This window comes from Eubalaena glacialis, chromosome 14 (assembly GCF_028564815.1).
Source record: "Eubalaena glacialis isolate mEubGla1 chromosome 14, mEubGla1.1.hap2.+ XY, whole genome shotgun sequence".
In the NCBI taxonomy this organism is placed as follows: domain Eukaryota; kingdom Metazoa; phylum Chordata; class Mammalia; order Artiodactyla; family Balaenidae; genus Eubalaena; species Eubalaena glacialis.
Window position 1 is genome coordinate 31,232,367 of NC_083729.1, and position 19,264 is coordinate 31,251,630.

General features: G+C 34.7%; 1 protein-coding gene across 2 annotated transcripts in view; it reads left to right on the plus strand.

Annotated features, from left to right (window-relative positions):
* RMDN2 (regulator of microtubule dynamics 2) overlaps positions 1–19,264 on the plus strand; it is an 86,103-nt gene that overhangs the window by 25,312 nt on the left and 41,527 nt on the right. For both annotated transcript variants that reach the window (XM_061211109.1, XM_061211110.1), the window contains exons 3-5: positions 9,484–9,658; positions 10,672–10,774; positions 14,572–14,632. In XM_061211109.1, the coding sequence (XP_061067092.1) occupies positions 9,484–9,658; positions 10,672–10,774; positions 14,572–14,632 (339 nt within the window). The remainder of the gene's footprint in view (positions 1–9,483; positions 9,659–10,671; positions 10,775–14,571; positions 14,633–19,264) is intronic.

Here is a 19,264-nt window from a genome sequence, read left to right on the forward strand (position 1 = left end):
TGACAGTTCTTTTCTTTCAGCACTTTAAATATATCATCCCACTGCCTTTAGGTCTACAAGGTTTCTCCCGAGAAACCCTGTGGTAATTTTATTAAGGATCACTTTTTTATAATGATTTGCTTTTCTCTTGCTGCTTTCAAGATTTTTAAGATTTATCTTGAACTTTCTTCAGTCTGAGTATGTGTCTTGGTGTGAATCTCTTTGAGTTTATCCTATTTGGAATTAATTGACCTTCTTGTATTTGTATATCCATGTCTTTCCTCAAATTTGGGGAGTTTTTGGTCATTATTTTTCAAAATAAGCTCTCTGCCCCTTTCTTTCTTCTCCTTCTGGGACTCTCATAATATATATATTGGCCCTATTTATGATGTTCCATAAAGTCTCTTAGGCTCTATTCACTTTTCTTCATTCTTTTTTCTTTTGACTCTTCAGACTTAAGAATTTTAAGTGCTCTGTCTTCAAATTTGCTGATTCTTTCTTCTGTTTGTTCAAGTATTTTGTTGATCCTTTCTAGTGAATTTCTCAAGTTATTGCTTTTTAAGCTCCAAAATTTCTGTTGCTTCTTTTTTTTTTTTAATAATTTCTAGCTCTTTGTTGATAGTCTCATTTTGTTCATGTACTTGTTTTCCTGATTTCCTTTTGTTCTCTCTCCATTTTTTCCTTTAGCTCTTTGAGCATATTTAAGACTATTGTTTTAAAATTGTTGTCTCAGTAAGTCCAAAGCCTGTATTTCTTTAGAGTCAGGTTCTGGAAGTTTATTTTGTTCATTTGAATGGGTCATCTTTCCCTGTTTCTTTGTATACTTTGTGATATTTTGTTGAAAATTGCACATTTGAAAAAATAGCCATCTATCCTAGCCTTTGTAGACTGACTCTATGCAGGGAAGACCCACTAATTAGCCCAGTGTGAAGGCTTAAGGGCTTCTCAGGTCTTTTCTAGGCATTAGTTTTCCCTCGGCCTGTATATGTGCTTTTCCCCCAATTTCCCCCATACATAACTGTTTTTAAATATCTTTTTCAATAAGAATCTGACTCCTGTTCTTCTTGGTGCCTTAGGTGTCCTATAGTATTCCTCTCCCCATAATCTCTTGCACCTAGGCACCCATGAGTCTACAGTCCCCCTGTAGCTCTAACATGCCATAGTGACTGCCACAGCATTCAGTGGCCTCCAAGCTGATGTCCGTACTATGCCTTCATTTCTGTCTGAGCTCTAAGTCAAGCTAAACAGACACCAGTTTCCTGGGAAGCCCCTCAACATCCCAGAACATTGCAAACAAGATCCATTCTTTTCCTTCTGTCCCAGGGGAGGAGCCGAGAATTGCATGACTTCTTCCCAGCCATGCTGTGCCATGCCAGGGAAGGATGAGGTAAGGGTGGGAAAAAACACCATGAAGTTTTCTACCATTTTGAATATGGATTTTTCTTGATTGGGCATTTACTTGGTTGCTGCACATCCTTGACTACCTTTTAGATCTCCCACAAAACTGTTTCAATCTGTCTGTTGTTGTTTGTTTAGTGTTTCCATGGAGGAATGAGGGCATAGAGTTTCCTAGTCCATCATCTTGCTGACATCAGTCTCTCTTATCTCTCAGTATCTATCTTTTGAAAAAAGAAAAGTGGGAAGAATGAGGTGTTAGGTAAGGCTAGGCAAAGGGAACTAAATCAGGATGCCTGATATGGAGAGAGGCCACAGTACTGTAGCCAGGCATGTTTTCGCCTATTCTGATGCAACTCACTACCAATATACTTCTATAAATACACTATTTTCACAGTAAATAAAGTCATTTTGTCTTTAAATAATGCAACTATGCCTGCAGATATGCTGTTTTTGCTATTAAGGCAAGTAATTGATTGTGCAGCAATGAAGAGAGATGGAAAAATGGCACAGTTCTTAGTCAAATTTGGAGCAGAAGATAGGCCAGAAAAGTCTACTAGGAGATGAATGTTTGTAAGTATAGATAAATTTGACATTTGAGGGCGAACTTTTCCTGGCCTGCTGAAGGAGTGTTGGAAGATTGACACCAGATAACCTATGAAATGCCTTTTTTTTTTTTTTTTTTTTTTGGCCCCAGTACAAATCTAAGCTCAGCACAAAGTTAATACATATGTTGTGAATTTTCCCAGGCATATTTAGGTATGCCCTACTTTTAAAGTTTGCTTTTAAAACTTTCTGATAATTTTTAATAAATGCCCAATTATAAGTAGAAGATTCATGTTCAAAATAGGAGAACAATTTTTCCACACTTGGATTTTTTTTAATGTGGAGAAGAGACTAAACTAGTTGTTGTCTTTCATTTTGTTGGCCAGTTTGTCTATTGTTATGCCAATACCACATTCACTTACCATTGTTTTATCTTTTATACTATAGTCCTGATATCTGTTCTTTGAAATTGTCTTGGCTCTTCTTTTTTTTTTTTCTCTCTCTTTTTTTAAAAAAAATTTTTTTGAGGTATATTTACCTATATATTGTATATATTGAGGTATACAATGTTGTGGTTGTTTCAAGTGTACAGCAAAGTGATTCAGTTATGCATATATATTCTTTTCCATTGTATGTTATTACAAGATATTGAGTATAGTTCCCTCTGCTGTACATTGGGTCCTTTTTGTTTACCTATTTTATATGTAGTAGTATGTATATGTTAATCCCAAACTTCCTAATTTACCTCACTCCCCCACCCCCATCCCCTTTGGTAACCGTAACTTTGTTTTCTATGTCTGTGAGTCTTTTTCTGTTTTGTAAATAAATTCATTTGAGTCATTTTTTTTAGATTCCACAAATAAGTGATATCATATGATATTTGTATTCCTCTGTCTGACTTACTTCACTTAACTTGGTCCATCCATGTTGCTGCAAATGGCATTATTACATTCTTTTTTATGGCTGAGTAATATTGCATTGTATGTATATATACCACATCTTCTTTATCCATTCATCTGTTGATGGACATTTAGGTTGCTTCCATGTCTTGGCTATTGTAAATAATACTGCTCTGAACATTGGGGTGCATGTGTCTTTTCGAATTAGAGTTTTCTCCAGATATGTGCCCAGGACTGGGATTGCAGGATCATATGGTAACTCAATTTTTAGTTTTTTAAGGAAGCTCCATACTGTTCTCCATAGTGGCTGCACAAATTTACATTCCCACCAACAGTGTAGGAGGGTTCCTTTTTCTCCATGTCTCCAGCATTTATTATTTGTAGACTCTTTAATGATGGCTATTCTGACTGGTGTGAGGTGATATCCCATTGTAGTTTTGATTTGCATTTCTCTAATAATTAGCAATATTGAGCATTTTTTCGTGTACCTGTTGGCCATCTATATGTCTTCTTTGGAGAAATGTCTACTTAGGTCTTCTGCCCATTTTCTGATTAGGTTTTTTTTTTTTTTTGATATTAAGCTGTATGAGCTGTTTGTATATTTTGGGAATTAATCTCTTGTCAGTAGTATTGTTTGCAAATATTTTCTCCCAGTCCATAGGTTGTCTTTTCATTTTGTTTATGGTTTCCTTTGCTGTGCAAAAGCTTTTAAGTTTAATTAGGTCCCATTTGTTTATTTTTGTTTTTATTTCCATTACTCTAGGAGACAGATCCAAAAAAAATATTGCTGCAATTTATGTCAATGAGTGTTCTGCCTATGTTTTTCTCTAGGAGTTTTATAGTATCTGGTCTTACATTTAGGTCTTTAATCCATTTTGAGTTTATTTTTGTATATGGTGTTAGAGAATGTTCTATTACATGTAGCTGTCCAGTTTTCCCAGCACCACTTATTGAAGAGACTGTCTTTTCTCCATTGTATATTCTTGCCTTCTTTGTCATTGATTAATTGACATAAGTGTGAGGGCTTATTTCTGGGCTCTTTGTTCTGTTCCATTGAACTCTGTGTATGTTTTTGTGCCAGTATCATACTGTTTTGATTACTGTAGCTTTGTAGTATAGTCTGAAATCAGGGAGCATGATTCCTCCAACTCTGTTCTTCTTTCTCAAGATTATTTGGGCTATTCGGGGTCTTTTGTGTTTCCATACAAATTTTATAATTTTTTGTTATAGTTCTGTGAAAAATGCCATTGGTAATTTGATAGGGATTGCAGTGAATCTGTATATTGCTTTGGGTAGTGTCTTGGTTCTTCCTACAGTTGTCCTTCCATATTAATTTTAGAGTCATGTAAGTTCCACAGAAAAACACCATTGTGGTTTTGATTGGAATTGCATTAAAACTGTAGATTAATTTAGTGCCATATGAAATTGTTTTAATGTTAAGTTTTCCTGTCAGTGGATATGATATCTTTTTCCATTTATTTAGGCACATTAATGTTCTCAGATGATATTTTGTAATTTTCTATAAAAAAGTCTTAAAAACCTCTTGTGGAATTTTTCCTAGGCACTGTGTGTTTTTCCTGTGTATATTCCTATAGTATGTAAATGCTATATTTTATAAAATTACATTTTGTAACTTGTTCTATAGATATAGGAACATAATTGATCATAAATAATAGTTTTATTTACTTATCTGTAAATTCTGTTAGATTTTCTTTCTTTCTTTCTTTTTTTTTCTTTTTTTTTTTTAATATTGAATAGTGTCTTTGTTTGAGCTGCTATAACCAAGTACCATAGACTGGGTGGCTTATAAACAACAGAAATTTCTTTTTCACAGTTCTGGAGGCTGGGAAGCCCAAGATCAAGGTTACAGCAGATTCGGTATCTGGTGAAAACCTACTTTCTGGTTCATAGACAGTTTCTTGCTGTGTCCTTGCTGGGTGGAAGGGGAGCTAGGTTTTCTTTCTACTGAGTAATCTTCAAATAATAACAGTTCTGTTTCTTCTTTCCCAATTCTTATAAATTTTTTTTTGTTTTTCTTTTAATATTGTGCTAACATGACCTGCAGTACCATGCTAAGTAGAAGCAGCAATGTTGGACATCCTTTTCTATTTCTGATTTTAAGGAGAATGCTTATAATGTTTCATCATTGCATATGAACTGTATCATGGTTTTTGGTTTATGTTCTATTATAAGAAGTTCTATTCCTTGTTTATGCATTTGGTATTTCTTTTGTGCTGAAATGGTGTTGATTTACTGAAAAAAATTTTTTTGGTAACCACTAAAATGATCATATAGTTTTTCTCTTTTTATCTGTTATGCTAGAGAAATTTTCTAATGTTAACTGTGCTTGTAATTAGTGAGAGAAACTCAATTTGGTTACAATGCATTCTCTCATGTGTGTTGAAGTTTTTTGGTCGATATTTTGGAGGATTTTTGCATCTATGTTTATATGTGAAATTGGCCTATAATTTTCATTTCCTATTATACTATACTTGTTCGGTTTTGTTATTAGTTTTACTAGCTTCATAAAATGAGGTGAGAAATGTTTCCTCTTTCTCAATTCCTTAGAAGAATTTGAGTAATTCTTTGCATATATTGATAGAGCTCACTATATAGCTATCTGTGTTCCCCCCCCTTCTCTCTATCTATCTCTCTCTACTAGAATATATATATAAATTCTGATTTAATTTATTTAATGGCTATAGGAATATTCAGTTTTTTTCTTATAACAATAACATCTTTATTGAGATATTAATCATATACCATAAAATCACCCTTCTAAATTGTACAATGTATTGGGTTTTAGTTTAAATAATATTGTCTGATATTAAACCAGTTACTTTCTTTTAGTTATTATTTTCTTACTATATCTCAGGTGCATAGAATTGGACTAAAAACTGTCTTTAGCTCATGCAAACACTGATTACTGGTGCATGCATATGTCACTTTTACTCATTTATTTAGTTTGTTATTATAAATAATGTAATAAGCATCTATGAAACCATTTGCCTCCCTGCCTCCCCTCACCTGAGGGTAACTATCATCCTGAGTCTATAATCTATATTGTTCATTCCTTGCTGTCCTTTTTATATAATTTTATTGCATATGTGTGTATTCCTTAAAAATAACATTGAATTTTGATTGTTTTATGGAAAGGGGATCATGTTGTATATAATTTTAAGAGCTTATTTTTCCACTTAATGTAAGTTTGTTAAGAGTCTTCCCTATTTTGCACATCACTGGATTTCTTTCATTTTGACTGTTGGGTAATATTCATCCACTTTCTTGACTGGGCATTTCAGTTGTTTCCTGGGGTTTGCTATTGTGAAAGTACTGTTATCTATGTTCTTACACCTACCTCCTTTTGTACATGTGCCAGAGACTTGGTTACTGAGTCCTCAGATATGTGAAAGTTCAATATTAATAGATGAAGCCAAAGAGCTTGCCCAGCTGGTTTCACCAGTTTACATTCACATCAGATCCGTGGATTGACTTCCTCTCCAACATTTGGTATTGTCAGATTTTTTAATTTTGTAAATGAAGCAGGTGTCAATAATATCTCTCTGTGGTCCTGATTTGTATTTCTCTGATCACTAGTGAATGTTGAACATCTTTTCTTATGTTTATTGGCTATATGTATTTTTTCATTTGGGAAAACCTCTTTTGAGCTTATTTCTGTTGCATTTATTGTGTCTTTTTCATTGAATTTTAGAAAATATTTATGTATTCTTGATATTAATGTTCTCCAGTTGTACGTGTTACAAAATATTCCTGGTTTTTAATTTGTGTTTTTGCATTTTTGAAAATATCTTTTGATTAGCAACAGTTTTTCATTTTAATATAGTCAAATGGGTTAATCATTCATAACGAATAATCCTTAATAATCATTTATAGCTAATGCTTTTGTATTTTGGTTAAGAAGATTTCTTGCCCCAAAGACTAAAAGTTATTCACCTATGTTTTCCATTTAGAGTTTAAAAAATTATTTTTAACACTTAATTCCTTATACCATCCTTATACCTTAGAGTTATTTTTTAATATTATAAGACAGAGATTCAATTTCAACTTTTTCCTTAGAGATAACCATTTTTTTCCAGCTCAGTCTGTTAACTTCTCACTAATCTGACATGCCACATCTATCATATATCACACTTTCATTTGTGTATGAGGCTGTTTCTTGGCTCTGTTCTGTTCTGTCAGTCACTCATCTATCCTTGTACCAATAGCACACTGTCTTTAATTATTATAGCTGCATGATAGGTCCTAATATCTGGTGAGGTAAGTCTTCTCTCCCTGCTCTCTTTCTTAACAGTGCTTTGACTATTCTCGGCTCTTTACCTTTTCATGTAACTTTTAGAATCATCTTATTAAATTCTATGAAATTTCTGGTGAGGTTTATAAAATTGGAATTACATTGAATTAATCTGGAGAGAATTTACTTATTTATAATATCAGTTGTTTCCAGCCATGAACATGATATATTTTTCCATGAATTTAGGTTCTTTTATAAACAGCTTTTAATATATCTTTTATGATATTCTCCATAGAATTTTTACATATGTTTTATTAGATTTATTCCTGGGTGTCTGATATTCTCTGAGATGATTGTAAGTAAAGTATTTTATATAATTTTGTTTTTTAGGCTTTTGGCTGCTAATATATTAAAAATGAAACTCACTTTCATATTTTAATCTTATATGCAGCCAACCTGCTAAACTCTATTAGTCTCATAATTTGTAGGGTTTTTTTAATATGTTCTATGTAAATAATCGTATCATCTGCAATAATATGAAGGTTACGTTTGAACAAACGTGTGAAACAGGTGAGGAAGTAAATTATGTGGATATCCAGTGGAGAACATAACAGGCAGAAGGACAGCAAATACAGATGTTAAAGCAGGAACATGACTGATGTGTTCAAGGAATATCAAGGAAGCCAGAGTTCCTGGAGTGCTGAGCAAGCAGGAGAGTGGTAGGAGATGAAGTCAGAGGTATTGGACTAGATTATGTAGACAACTCTAAGGACTTAGGTTTTTACTCTGATTTGGTCATCCACTGGAAGGTTTTGAGCAAAGGGTGACATGATCTGATTCAGCTTTTTAAAGGACCATTCTGGCTCCTATGTTGAGAATAAACTACAATGGTCAAGGACTAAAGCAGGGAGACATGATAGGAGGCCATTGCAATAATCCAGATAACGTGATGGTGGTCTAGACCAGGGGAGTAGTGGGTAAAGGTGGTGAGAGGTGGCTGGGTTCTGGATATATTTTGAAGTAGAACTAACAGGAATTTCTGAATGTTGCTTAGGAGAGACAAAGAAGTCAAGGATGATTCTAAGTTTTTTGGTTTGAGCAATTAGAAGAATGAAGTTGCCACTGATAGTGTTGTTGAAGTTGAGCATTATTTCACATAGTGTCTTCTTTGTAAGGACTTTGAAGGAAATTTGAGTCTTATTATTGGAAAAAAGTGAATTTCTCTCAAGAACTTGCTTCATTTCTATCTTTGTTAGTATCTGTTGGGAACTGTGACTGCTTTAGCTGCTGGAAGATGTAGAACCACATTTGTGTGCCTTGTAGCAAGGGTATAGATATCTAAAGTATATGTACTTTTTTATTGACCTCATTCACATTTGGCCTTGTTTTTATCTTTTCCTACCACTTCTGATTTGTTCTCTTATATGTTATATATCCTTATATACCTCCTTAAAATCTTTTTAAAACAGAACAGTGTGTAAATAAATGAAAACAAATAGTTTGCATTGTATGCCACCAAAAAGGAAATGTGGGAGGTAGCATGAATTCTTAAAGACTAAGCTAAGAGTTAGAACATCGTCTTGAACTACAAATTAACATATGTGTGTGTGTGTGTGCATACGTATATATATAAATACATACATATGTGTGTATAGATGTATATTATATATATATTTAATATATATACCTGAGTGCCTGCTGAGTTCCTACAACTCTGTATCATTCATTCAGCAATATTCAGTGCGTATCCACTATGTGTCAGGTGCTGTTCTAGGCACTTGATGACATCAATTAATAAAACAAAGAGTCCTATTGTCAGGGAGCATGCATTCTAGTGGGGGAGATACTGACAAAAATAGCACATGTAGTAGGTTAGTAAAGTATATTAGAAGACAGTATGTACTACAGAAAAAAACGTCAAGCATGATAAGGGAGATTGGAGGTGAAGGAAATATACAGGGAGGTTGGAGTGTGGTGGTCGCAGCATTACATAGAGTGGTCTGGATGGGTCACATTGAGAAGATGACATTGACTGAGACTTGAAGGAGGTGAGGGTGTGAGTTATGTCCCCTTCTGAAGGAAGAGCCATTCCATCAGCAGGAACAGCAAGAAAAGGTATTGAGGTAGGAGTGTCCCTGGCTTGTTTAAGGAACAGCTCGGCAGCCAGCACGCAATTGACTGAGTGAGAAACGTGGTGGGAAACAAGGTCAGAGGTGACTGAGCTGGGAGAGACAAATCTCATCTAGCCTCGTAGACTGTTATTAGGACTTGAGCTTTTTCTGAGTGAAAAGGGGCACCATTACAGGGTTTCAAGCCTAAGAGTGAAATGATTTGACTTACATTTTAAAAGGATCACTCTGTCCATTATAGTATAACTTTACAGAGAGTTGATGATTATTTCTGCAATTTTAGGTATATTACAGCTAATACTGATACCGAAGAACAGAGTTTCCCACTCCCTAAGGCATTTAACACTCATGTAGAGGAATTAAATTTAGATGCCCTTATTCAGACGGCTGATAATTTACGTATGAATGAGTCCAGCAAAATGGAGAGTTTTGAACTACTTTGTGACCACAAAGAAAAGGTAAGAAATATGTGATAATAACATGCTTGTATAGTTTTAATGTTTTATTTAATCTACTATCCCATTCATGTTATGACCATAACAGTCGTGTCACAGTTTACACAAGCCAAACGATTGATGTAAATTTTTTTATATCACTACAATTTTTTAAAAGTAAATATGAGTTTATTAGGCTCAAAGGTCATAAAAATAAAAAGCAGAGATATGATTATACAGACTGACATTGATTTTATCAATCTGATATATTTCGTAAATATTTTGTAACAGATAAAGAATAAGACATACTGCTTCTCTGGAGGGAGGAAAAGCTACATTTTAAGCTCGCTATCTTACAGTTACTAATATAATAGCCATTAGTATTTCACTGTGTCCTACTAGTAATCGTTTTCCAGTGTTTAATGCTGGGCTGAATTGGGAAAGCTCATCCTTCCCACCACCACCAAAGGAAAAAAAAACGGTGGGTTTTGCAATATCACAAAGATCAATAAATCTTTTTCTTTCCCATGAGAGATTTAAGTCTAACCTTTGAGGATTTAGCAACTCTAAATGCATTACCTAAAAGTTTTTTAATCTCCAGGATTGTATTTAGGTAATTTAGGTAAAAAATGTGACTCCTCTTTTGAATGTATGTAATCTCTAATAACTTACAGATATTATCTGAAATGCCCATTGAAGCATCATATTAATAATAGATAACTTAGAAAGGAAAACAAGGAGAAGATGCTACAACCCAGAGAGAATTTATAAATTCTGACACCTACCAAGTTTCTCGTCTTTGTAGGTGTGGAGCTGGTGTCTACATAATATTCATTGATTTTAAGATCCAAATGTAACACTACATTACATCACATTTTGTAGCCATGAATATTTGAACTTAAAGTGCGATATGCACATGAATAGATACAGTCATTTCTAAGTACCAGTTTACCTAATTTTTTTAAAGTTGCAGTGGAAAACACTTACAGTCTGGTCACGTTTCTGTGTTTATCTAATGTGCAGCTCTGTCTATTCAGTTTAGAGATGAAATAGAGTTTATTTGGCGGTTTGCTCGTGCTTATGGAGACATGTATGAGCTATCTACAAATGCACAAGAAAAGAAGCATTATGCTAATATTGGTAAGTATTTTGTAAATATTAATTATCCTCAAGTAGTAATCATTATCTATAGTAAACCACTAATGAATTTTAATTAAAGCTAAATTATCTTAGCTAAAACCAGTATGTTTAATCTATTTCAACATATCCTATTACTTATATAGTCTAAGGACAGAAAGGTTTCTTTAGAATAGAAGTACCTGTTCTTAAAACATGTTTGAGCATATTAGAACAGGCAACTGAAAAAACTCAAATTCCAGCTTTTAAAGTTTATAAAATCACAGAAAGATGAGACATTAAGTGGTAATAATATGAGAAGCAATAATAGCAGTAGTCTTTCACCACAATTAAAATAACCCTCCTTACTCCCTGTAACACAGAACTCCAGGTAACACAAAGAAATAACTACTCATACTTTAAAGTTTTTTTCAAAATTTATCTTGATAAAACAAGATTAGCCTTGTTTTAAGGCTAATCTTGTTTAAGCCTTGTTTTCGCTAATTGTTTAAGCTGAGCAATGAGTCCATAGTTGTTCATTATACTGTCCTCTATTTTCCAAAGTAACAACAACAAAAGAAAAACAGCTAGAATGTCAAATTTGATATATATATAAACCTTGGCTCTCACTGAGTATCAAACTCTTTCTTGCAAAAAGCCCCCTAAGTTTCAGGATGGTAATTTGACATCAAAACTTCTTTAGTTTTTTTTTTGTTTGTTTGTTTGTTTTATTCCAAAGTCTTCTCTTTTCCAAGCTTTCCTTCTCTGAGATAGCATGAGGAAGAAACAGCAAGAAGATAATGATACTGCCAATCTCCTTCCAGTCTAGTTCCCTGTCACTTTTATTTTTAAGAAGGAAACATTTCCAAGTTCCTTGAAATTACATTTCTTCCGCTTGTAGGTTTCTTTGCGAAGTGGCCTCTGTACTTTAATTCTTAGTTGGAGGAGGATGAAAGGAATTCCCCTTCTTGTTCTTTACATATTCATCATCAGCTTTGTGGGGCAGTTTTTCTGTAGCAATCCTTCTTGCAGACCATAAACAGAATGGAATTCTAGGGAAGAGATTTATTAACTTGAAGGTAAATAAAAATTTAGCCAAAGAGAACAAACTGACTTTTTTTAATATCTACTGAGAAAGTCAGAGCATATCTATGTAAACTGTTCCAACATCCATCAATATTAAATATATATTAAATAATTTTTTAAAATGTATATATTTTTTAAGTACCTGCCCTGCCCTGGGCATTAAGGCTCCTCCTATGTTAGAAGGTAGAAATATGATAGCAAAATAGACATGTTCTCAGACTGCAAGGAGCTTATGGCTTTGTGGGGAAGATAGTATTACTAAAATAATCATACATATAAAGAAACACACTGAAGTAAGTTGTTAGTAAAGAAGAATGTGGCATATTAAGAGAGGGTGTAACAGAAAGGAGGATATGATGGCAGGGGTGAACGTTGATGCAGGGAACTCTTTCTTCTGGAAGTAAGTCTCACATAGTAAAATCACTTGGGATCTGTATTTTTAAATGGAGTGAGAGTTTAACTGAGTTAATGTATGAGATGGTGAAAATGGAGAAAGAAATAGGCTGGAGGAAATCCAAATTCTCGTACCCAAGTACAAGAAAGGAGCATGGATTGAGACAGGATATATTCAAAAAAGAGAAAAGTTTATAGTGTCAAAGAAAAAACAGTGACGCCTCAGATGTGTTCATTCAGTTATAGAAATAAATTTAACAGAATTCCTATTTTTTTATCCAAGAAATATTTATGAGAAATTTTTATTTATGTATTCAAAATATTTATTCGAAATCACCGTGTCTAGGAACAAAGTTAAAATGAGGGGTGAGGGAAGAAGAGAAGGAGGGACATGAATATGATCAAGACAGTGTTACACTAAGGAACTTACTGACAAGATCAATATGGAGACAGGCAATTGTAATTCAATGCACAGGTAGTAAGTGCCTGGCAAGGGTGATGGCAAAGAACACTGGAGCTGAGACATTGGAGCCTGGAGTTGAAGAGCATTGGCACCCAGTACAAGGGAGGAAGAGCGCTGTTATTGCTCATAACAGTACATTTGAACTTGTGTGCCGAGGGAAGGTTGGATCACTGAAGAGTACAGAATTCTTTCCTGAACCTCCAACTGGGGTATATACCATTATGCAGTACATCTGTTGACGTACTATGATTGATCATACTTGTCTTCCAAATAAAATATGAATCTTATATCTAAAAGAACATTATTGTAATTTTCAGAATTAAATGACTGATACAAATGCCACAAATAGATCACAAAATACAATTTTGTAAGGGAAATAGCTTTCCTTTCAGGCTGAAGCTGCATAAATGAGGCTGCGAAACCAGTCTGTATACTACCCAGCTCCATTTTATATTCTCAGAGCGATGGAATCACCTCTATTTTAAGCTTGTGGCAGTGCCCTAAAAGCTATTTTTGTTCATTTGGCAGTGTAGGGAAAATGTTGATTTAGTTCTTAAAGTCTGTACATTTAAAAGTATTTATGTTTTTCGATCATTCATTACCAAATTACTAACTCTTTTAATATATGTCCACAATGTACTATCAGTTATTATTTTAAAATACTTCCTTTTAGTTTTTTTCCAGTTTATGTAGATTTCTATACAGGGTAGTTCTCTTAATGGACAGAGCTATAAAGTACCACCTTAGCAAATTAGCAAATAGGAGAATGATTTTAGAATAAAATATCTTTATTTATAAAAATTATCTAAACTACTTATTTAGAAGGGCATTTTGTAGATCATTGGATAGTCTCTTCAAGCAAAAAAAAAAAAAAAAAAAAAACTTAGAGCAGGGAAAAGGAGATGGTATAAAATAAAACAGCCACTTTTTGAGAAAGATTTTCAGAATGTGGTTTAGACCAGCGGTCCCCACCCTTTTTGGCACCAGGGACCGGTTTCGTGGAAGACAATTTTTCCCCCCGGGGCGGGTGGGGGCGGGGGTGGTGCGATGGTTCAGGCGGTAATGAGAGCGATGGGGAGCGACGGGGAGCCGCAGATGAAGCTTTGCTCACTCGCCCGCGGCTCACCTCCTGCTGTGTGGTCTGCTTCCTAACAGGCTGCGGACCAGTACCGGTCCACTGCCTGGGGGTTGGGGACCCCTGGTTTAGACAAACCTCTATCCAAAAATTAATAGGTTATTAAAAGTTATTCTAAAACTAAGTAAAATTATTTAGGGGAATTATTTATTTACTGAGCCTGCTCATTATTGTGAAAGATTAGACAAGAGCTTGTCTGGGACATCTTCCCTTACCCCTTTAGATAGAGTTGCTCTCTCTGTTCTCTGTTATACTCTTTTTTTTACCTTGTATTTATTTTTTGCACATAATTCGTTTGTTTATATACCTACTGCCTACTGAAATGTGACTCCTTGGAAGTCAAGAACTGTGTCTTATTTGACTTTTTATTCCCAGAGGCTCACATAATATGATACTTAGAAAGCACTCAGTAAATGTTGGTTGAGTTAATTACAAAACAATTTCTATTAACACTTCTAAATAATGATTGAATGACTTCTCCTGCACTTGGTTAAATCACTTAACCCAGTGAGTCTCAAACTTGAGCATACATCAGAATCACTAGAGGCTAGTTAACGCAGATTGCTGACTCTCAGAGTTTATGATCAAGCCCCTCATGTGGTCCAAAATTTGCTTTTGTAACAAGATTCTAGGTGATGGCTTCTGGTCTTGGGACCATACTTTGGGAACTACTGGCTTAATTCAATAATTTACCTCCCACCAACTCAGATGAAGGTGATAAGTGTAAGTGCATTTATCTTTCAGGAAAGACATTAGGTGAAAAAGCTATTACTAGAGCACCCATGAATGGACATTGTCATCTATGGTAAGTACATAGAATTTATGCAGTCTTTAAAAAATTCTAATATGCCTCTTTATAAATTGCAATGGATTTTTAAAATATTATTGACCCACTTCACGTGTCGCATTCACTAAAAAGAATATTTAGTATATAGCACAGTAACTGTTCTTGTTCTGTTTATTCTCATGTATTTTTCAGTATATATATTTTAAATATATTTAAGATAAACTTTCATTGAAGAATTCATAACTGAGTCTACCAAGTCCAATAACTGTGCACATGATAAATTTAATTAAATCTAATTTCATATAACATTTTGTTTGAAAACAAATACTAAAGTGATGCCACATTTCTAAATGAAATGCAGAGAGAAGAATAAAAGAATAAAAGCACATCAGCCATTATACCTTGATGAGTCAAGGTATACAAATTCCACAAGTCAAAGGAAAGCCATTTCTAATATAAGAAAGCTCAAACAAAGGAAATCTAATTAGTTGGATGGGTATAGGTGGATATCCTTGGGACAAAAACATTTATTCTTGAGTATGTTTGGTTTTGGATCCTTTGTATATTTACAATTATAAAACACAAATAAGAAGAAAAATATTGTTTTTAATTAACATTTCATTTTACTCATAGTTGTGTTTCTATAGCATTTCTTAGTTTCTTAGTTATTTTTTCTCCCCAGTAATATTGGTACTTTAAGTGCTAGGAAGACATAGTAATAAATTTATTTTTGACCCTTCTCTCAGACCTGGATTGTCAGAAATCCACCCCTCTTTGGGATTATTTTATTCTTCTGGGATAGTCTTAGGCAAATCTCTCTCAAAATGACTTCTTTTCTGCAGGTCCACATTTATCCTCCAGGAAATTCATTTTTGCCCCACCAACTCAAAAGTGCAAAGGATTTTTCCAAAGCAGACCTGTTTCTTTACACTGCCACCAGCAGGGGGAGCACCACTCACACACTCTCATCCTAAAACTTCCCTGGGCAGGAATCAGATAACATTCTTTATGTCCCCCAAACTCTAAAGGACATGCCAAAATAAGAATAGGTCTTTTGAAGCTGCCATCACTTAAAAAGAGAAACAAGGCTACCCCCTTCCATCTCGCATGAGAAGGTGGGAGGTGGAACCCAAGTACCCTAGTAGTTCTGTTCGCAGAAATCCCCCCTCCAGGTCTCTCTCTGCTTCAGCGAACTCTTTGCCTTCTCTTATATAGCCTGGAGATGGGTGAAGGGCTAAGCCTGGCAGAACCTGTGAATCATTTTACTGATATGTCATGCATGGGTAGTAGAGTGTCTTGCTTTAGGAGCCGGAGTATACCTAATAGATAAAGTGTGGTTCTGTGCCCTAGTGCCTCTGCCACAACTCTAGGAGAAAGGTAATTTTGCAATTAACATCCTGGTAGATATCTTTAAGGTCATTTCTCCAGTATGTAAGGGTCTTGGCTATTATTTCTATAGCCAGCTTTACCTTCCTCAACTAATTTGCATAATACTGATATTAATAAATTAATATGTGTTAAAGTACTTCTGTTCTTCCATTTTTAGTATAACTGTAATTAATTTATACTGATCAAGCTACACTTGCTTCATCTCTTTCAATAATGGAGATGTTTGGGTGTTGGTTAGCCCGATTTGGACGCAGAAAGAACACCGAAGCCCTACTCTTAACTCTGAGCCTCCCCCTCCTCTTCCTCTGCTGTCCTCTTCCTTCTCCCATACAAGCATCTGCATCCATGGAGAATCACATTAAAAATGTACATTTGATGTTAACCCTCAATTTGAGGACACTTATCAGTGTGAACTTCCAAATTTCCATAAAGGAACAATGTTGAATCTTCTCTGAAGACTTCATAAGCACCTTAAACTTACCTTGTGAGGACAGATTATGCTTAACTCTTACTCAGTGGGTTTCCCAGCCTGTCTTCCACTAATCTGGCTACTTCTCCTTTGTTCATCTTTTTTCATTTTTTGTTGTGTACTAATTGCCTTGTTTATAACTGTGGGACTTAACCCCGAGGGTGAATCTTATTCACATACACACAGACACACACAGAGTACTGATCCAATTGTGTTTCACATGATTTTTTATTCAGTATCAGTTTTTAATTAAAAAACAATTAGGGCTTCCCTGGTGGCGCAGTGGTTGAGAATCTGCCTGCCAATGCAGGGGACACGGGTTCGAGCCCTGGTCTGGGAAGATCCCACATGCTGCGGAGCAACTAGGCCCGTGAGCCACAATTACTGAGCCTGTGCGTCTGGAGCCTGTGCTCCGCAACAAGAGAGGCCGCGATAGTGAGAGGCCCGCGCACCGCGATGAAGAGTGGCCCCCGCTTGCCACAACTAGAGAAAGCCCTTGCACAGAAACGAAGACCCAACACAGCCATAAAAATAAATTAATTAATTAATAAATTTAAAAAAAAACAATTAAAATCTGATCAGTTGCTAAAATTTAATAAATTCAAATGTCAATTTTTTTAATTTATTTCATTGAAGTATAGTTGATTTACAACGTTGTGTTGATTTCTGTTGTACAGCAACATGATTTTATCTTAATTCGTAAAATACATTATGATGTACCTACTGAATACAAGAATTCTCATTCAACTAAATACAGTAGTAGAGGTTTAGGGTGATGAAAAAAGAGAAATTAAGACTTTGACTTGAGAAGCAATGTGTGAAATTTAGGTTAACTGATTCTATAATTAATTGTAATAAAATGTCATGAAAATGTCTAATCCTGCTGGAATTTTTTTCAATATGTTACGACTTTTTCTCATTCATTCAGCATAAATGACAAAACAGGGCCTCTAGGCGAAATGCAGCTGCCTGCTTTTGTAAACAAAGTTTCATTGGAGCACAGCCACACCTGTGCATTTGTACATAGCAATGAAGTTGAGTAGTTGTAACAGAGACTCTCTGATCCCACAACCTTAAATGTTTCCTACCTGGCCCTGCAGCGAAAGTTTGCTGACCCATTGTTTACAGGGTTCTGTGATGGTTTATAAGCCTTCAGTTTGAAATAAAAGATGCAATCATTAGAAATAATTATCATAAAGGGTTGATATGGAGGGAATAATTGCAAAACAAATATTATTTTAAAGACTTGTTTTTCATCTTCATCTTTTCCAAAATGAAATTGCTCTGTAACTTTCAGGCTACATAAGCGTTCTATATAATTCTGTCGTTTTTGTTGTACCAGCCTAAAATACTTCTAGAATCAAGAGAGCAGAATCACCAATGGATTTGCAGTTTGTTAGCCAAATAGGCCTGACCTTAATTATAAATAATGTCTTACATATTTGTTGTGCTCTACTGTTCACAAATTATATCCCCATGCCTTCTAGCATGTGATTCACAGAACAACCTGTTTCCATTTTATAGAAAGCAAGGCCGTCTGTGTGTGTGGTGTAGTATATGTGTGTCTGGTGTGGTGTCGTGATTAGTAACCAAGGGTCATACAATAAGTGGAAAAACAAAAACCAGATCTTATATTTGTATGTACCCAGTATTTTATCTATTATTTACTCTTCCTCTGCTTTTTCACAGTGTAAATAGCATTGGTGCTAAATCAAAAATGCTACTGGGAAACTAATGGAGTTGTTTTAGTAGTTGTTTACTAGTTGTTGAGACAGGGATGCTTGTCAGTTATTAAAATATTCACTATAGATGCAAAGAAAATACAGAATTTTTGTCAACGCATAGTTAGAACAACCTCTAGGTGGAGGTAATAGACCATATTGTGCGTTAACTTTCTTCATAGTTCCCATCAACCTGAGAGTTTACAAAATAAAATTTTAAATTACATTTTCCAAGATAAACAGTGTGAAAAACAACAACACATACATGCAGATATAGGTGGGATTGATTGCCAGAAAAGAAATGATGATCCTTTGAGGAAAAGCGGTTCAGGTAAACTTTGAATTTATGATATGTAGGAAGATAAATAATACTTTAGACTTGAAAGAAGCAGACTTCAAAAAAGATTACGAAAAACATAAGACTCTGGTGACAGATTATTTATAAGGGAAGATGTACATATTTAATATAATGGTTTTCTTAAGTCACGTTTTTTTCTTTTTTCTTTTTCTTCACTCGGAGTAACTTGGAAAGAACATGCTGAGAGAGCTCTGTAAAAGCTAGAGATGTGCATAAGTTGTTCTGATTTTCAAAAAATAGAAGATTGATTCCACCACTATAGATCAGTGAACATAGAATCTTTTCCTTTGATTACAGCACAAGTAGTTAGTTGGGTTTTCTGTGAGTGATGAAGTTCAAGCAGACTCAACAGATTTTTCTAAAAATGTGACATGATCTGTTTTTTCTTTGCTAGTAGATAGAGTAGGGAAATTGAGCTAATATACCTGGATTTAAGGAAGGCTTTAAGGCAAGTTCACTCATAATATTCTTGGGGACAAGATGTTAAAATATGGGCAAGGTTCTTTGTTACCCGTGCTAGCAGAAGGGTTTGAGCCTCAATCATTCAAAAGAATAACTGTTGACAATATCATGATTCTAGAGTTCCAGGTCTAGATCTTAGACACTAGTGTTCAGTAATTTTTTTCAGTGGGTGAAGATGTGGAAGGTATGATTATAAATGTTGCAAGTGACACAAAATTAGGAGGAACAGGGTGTATGGTGGATGACAGTAG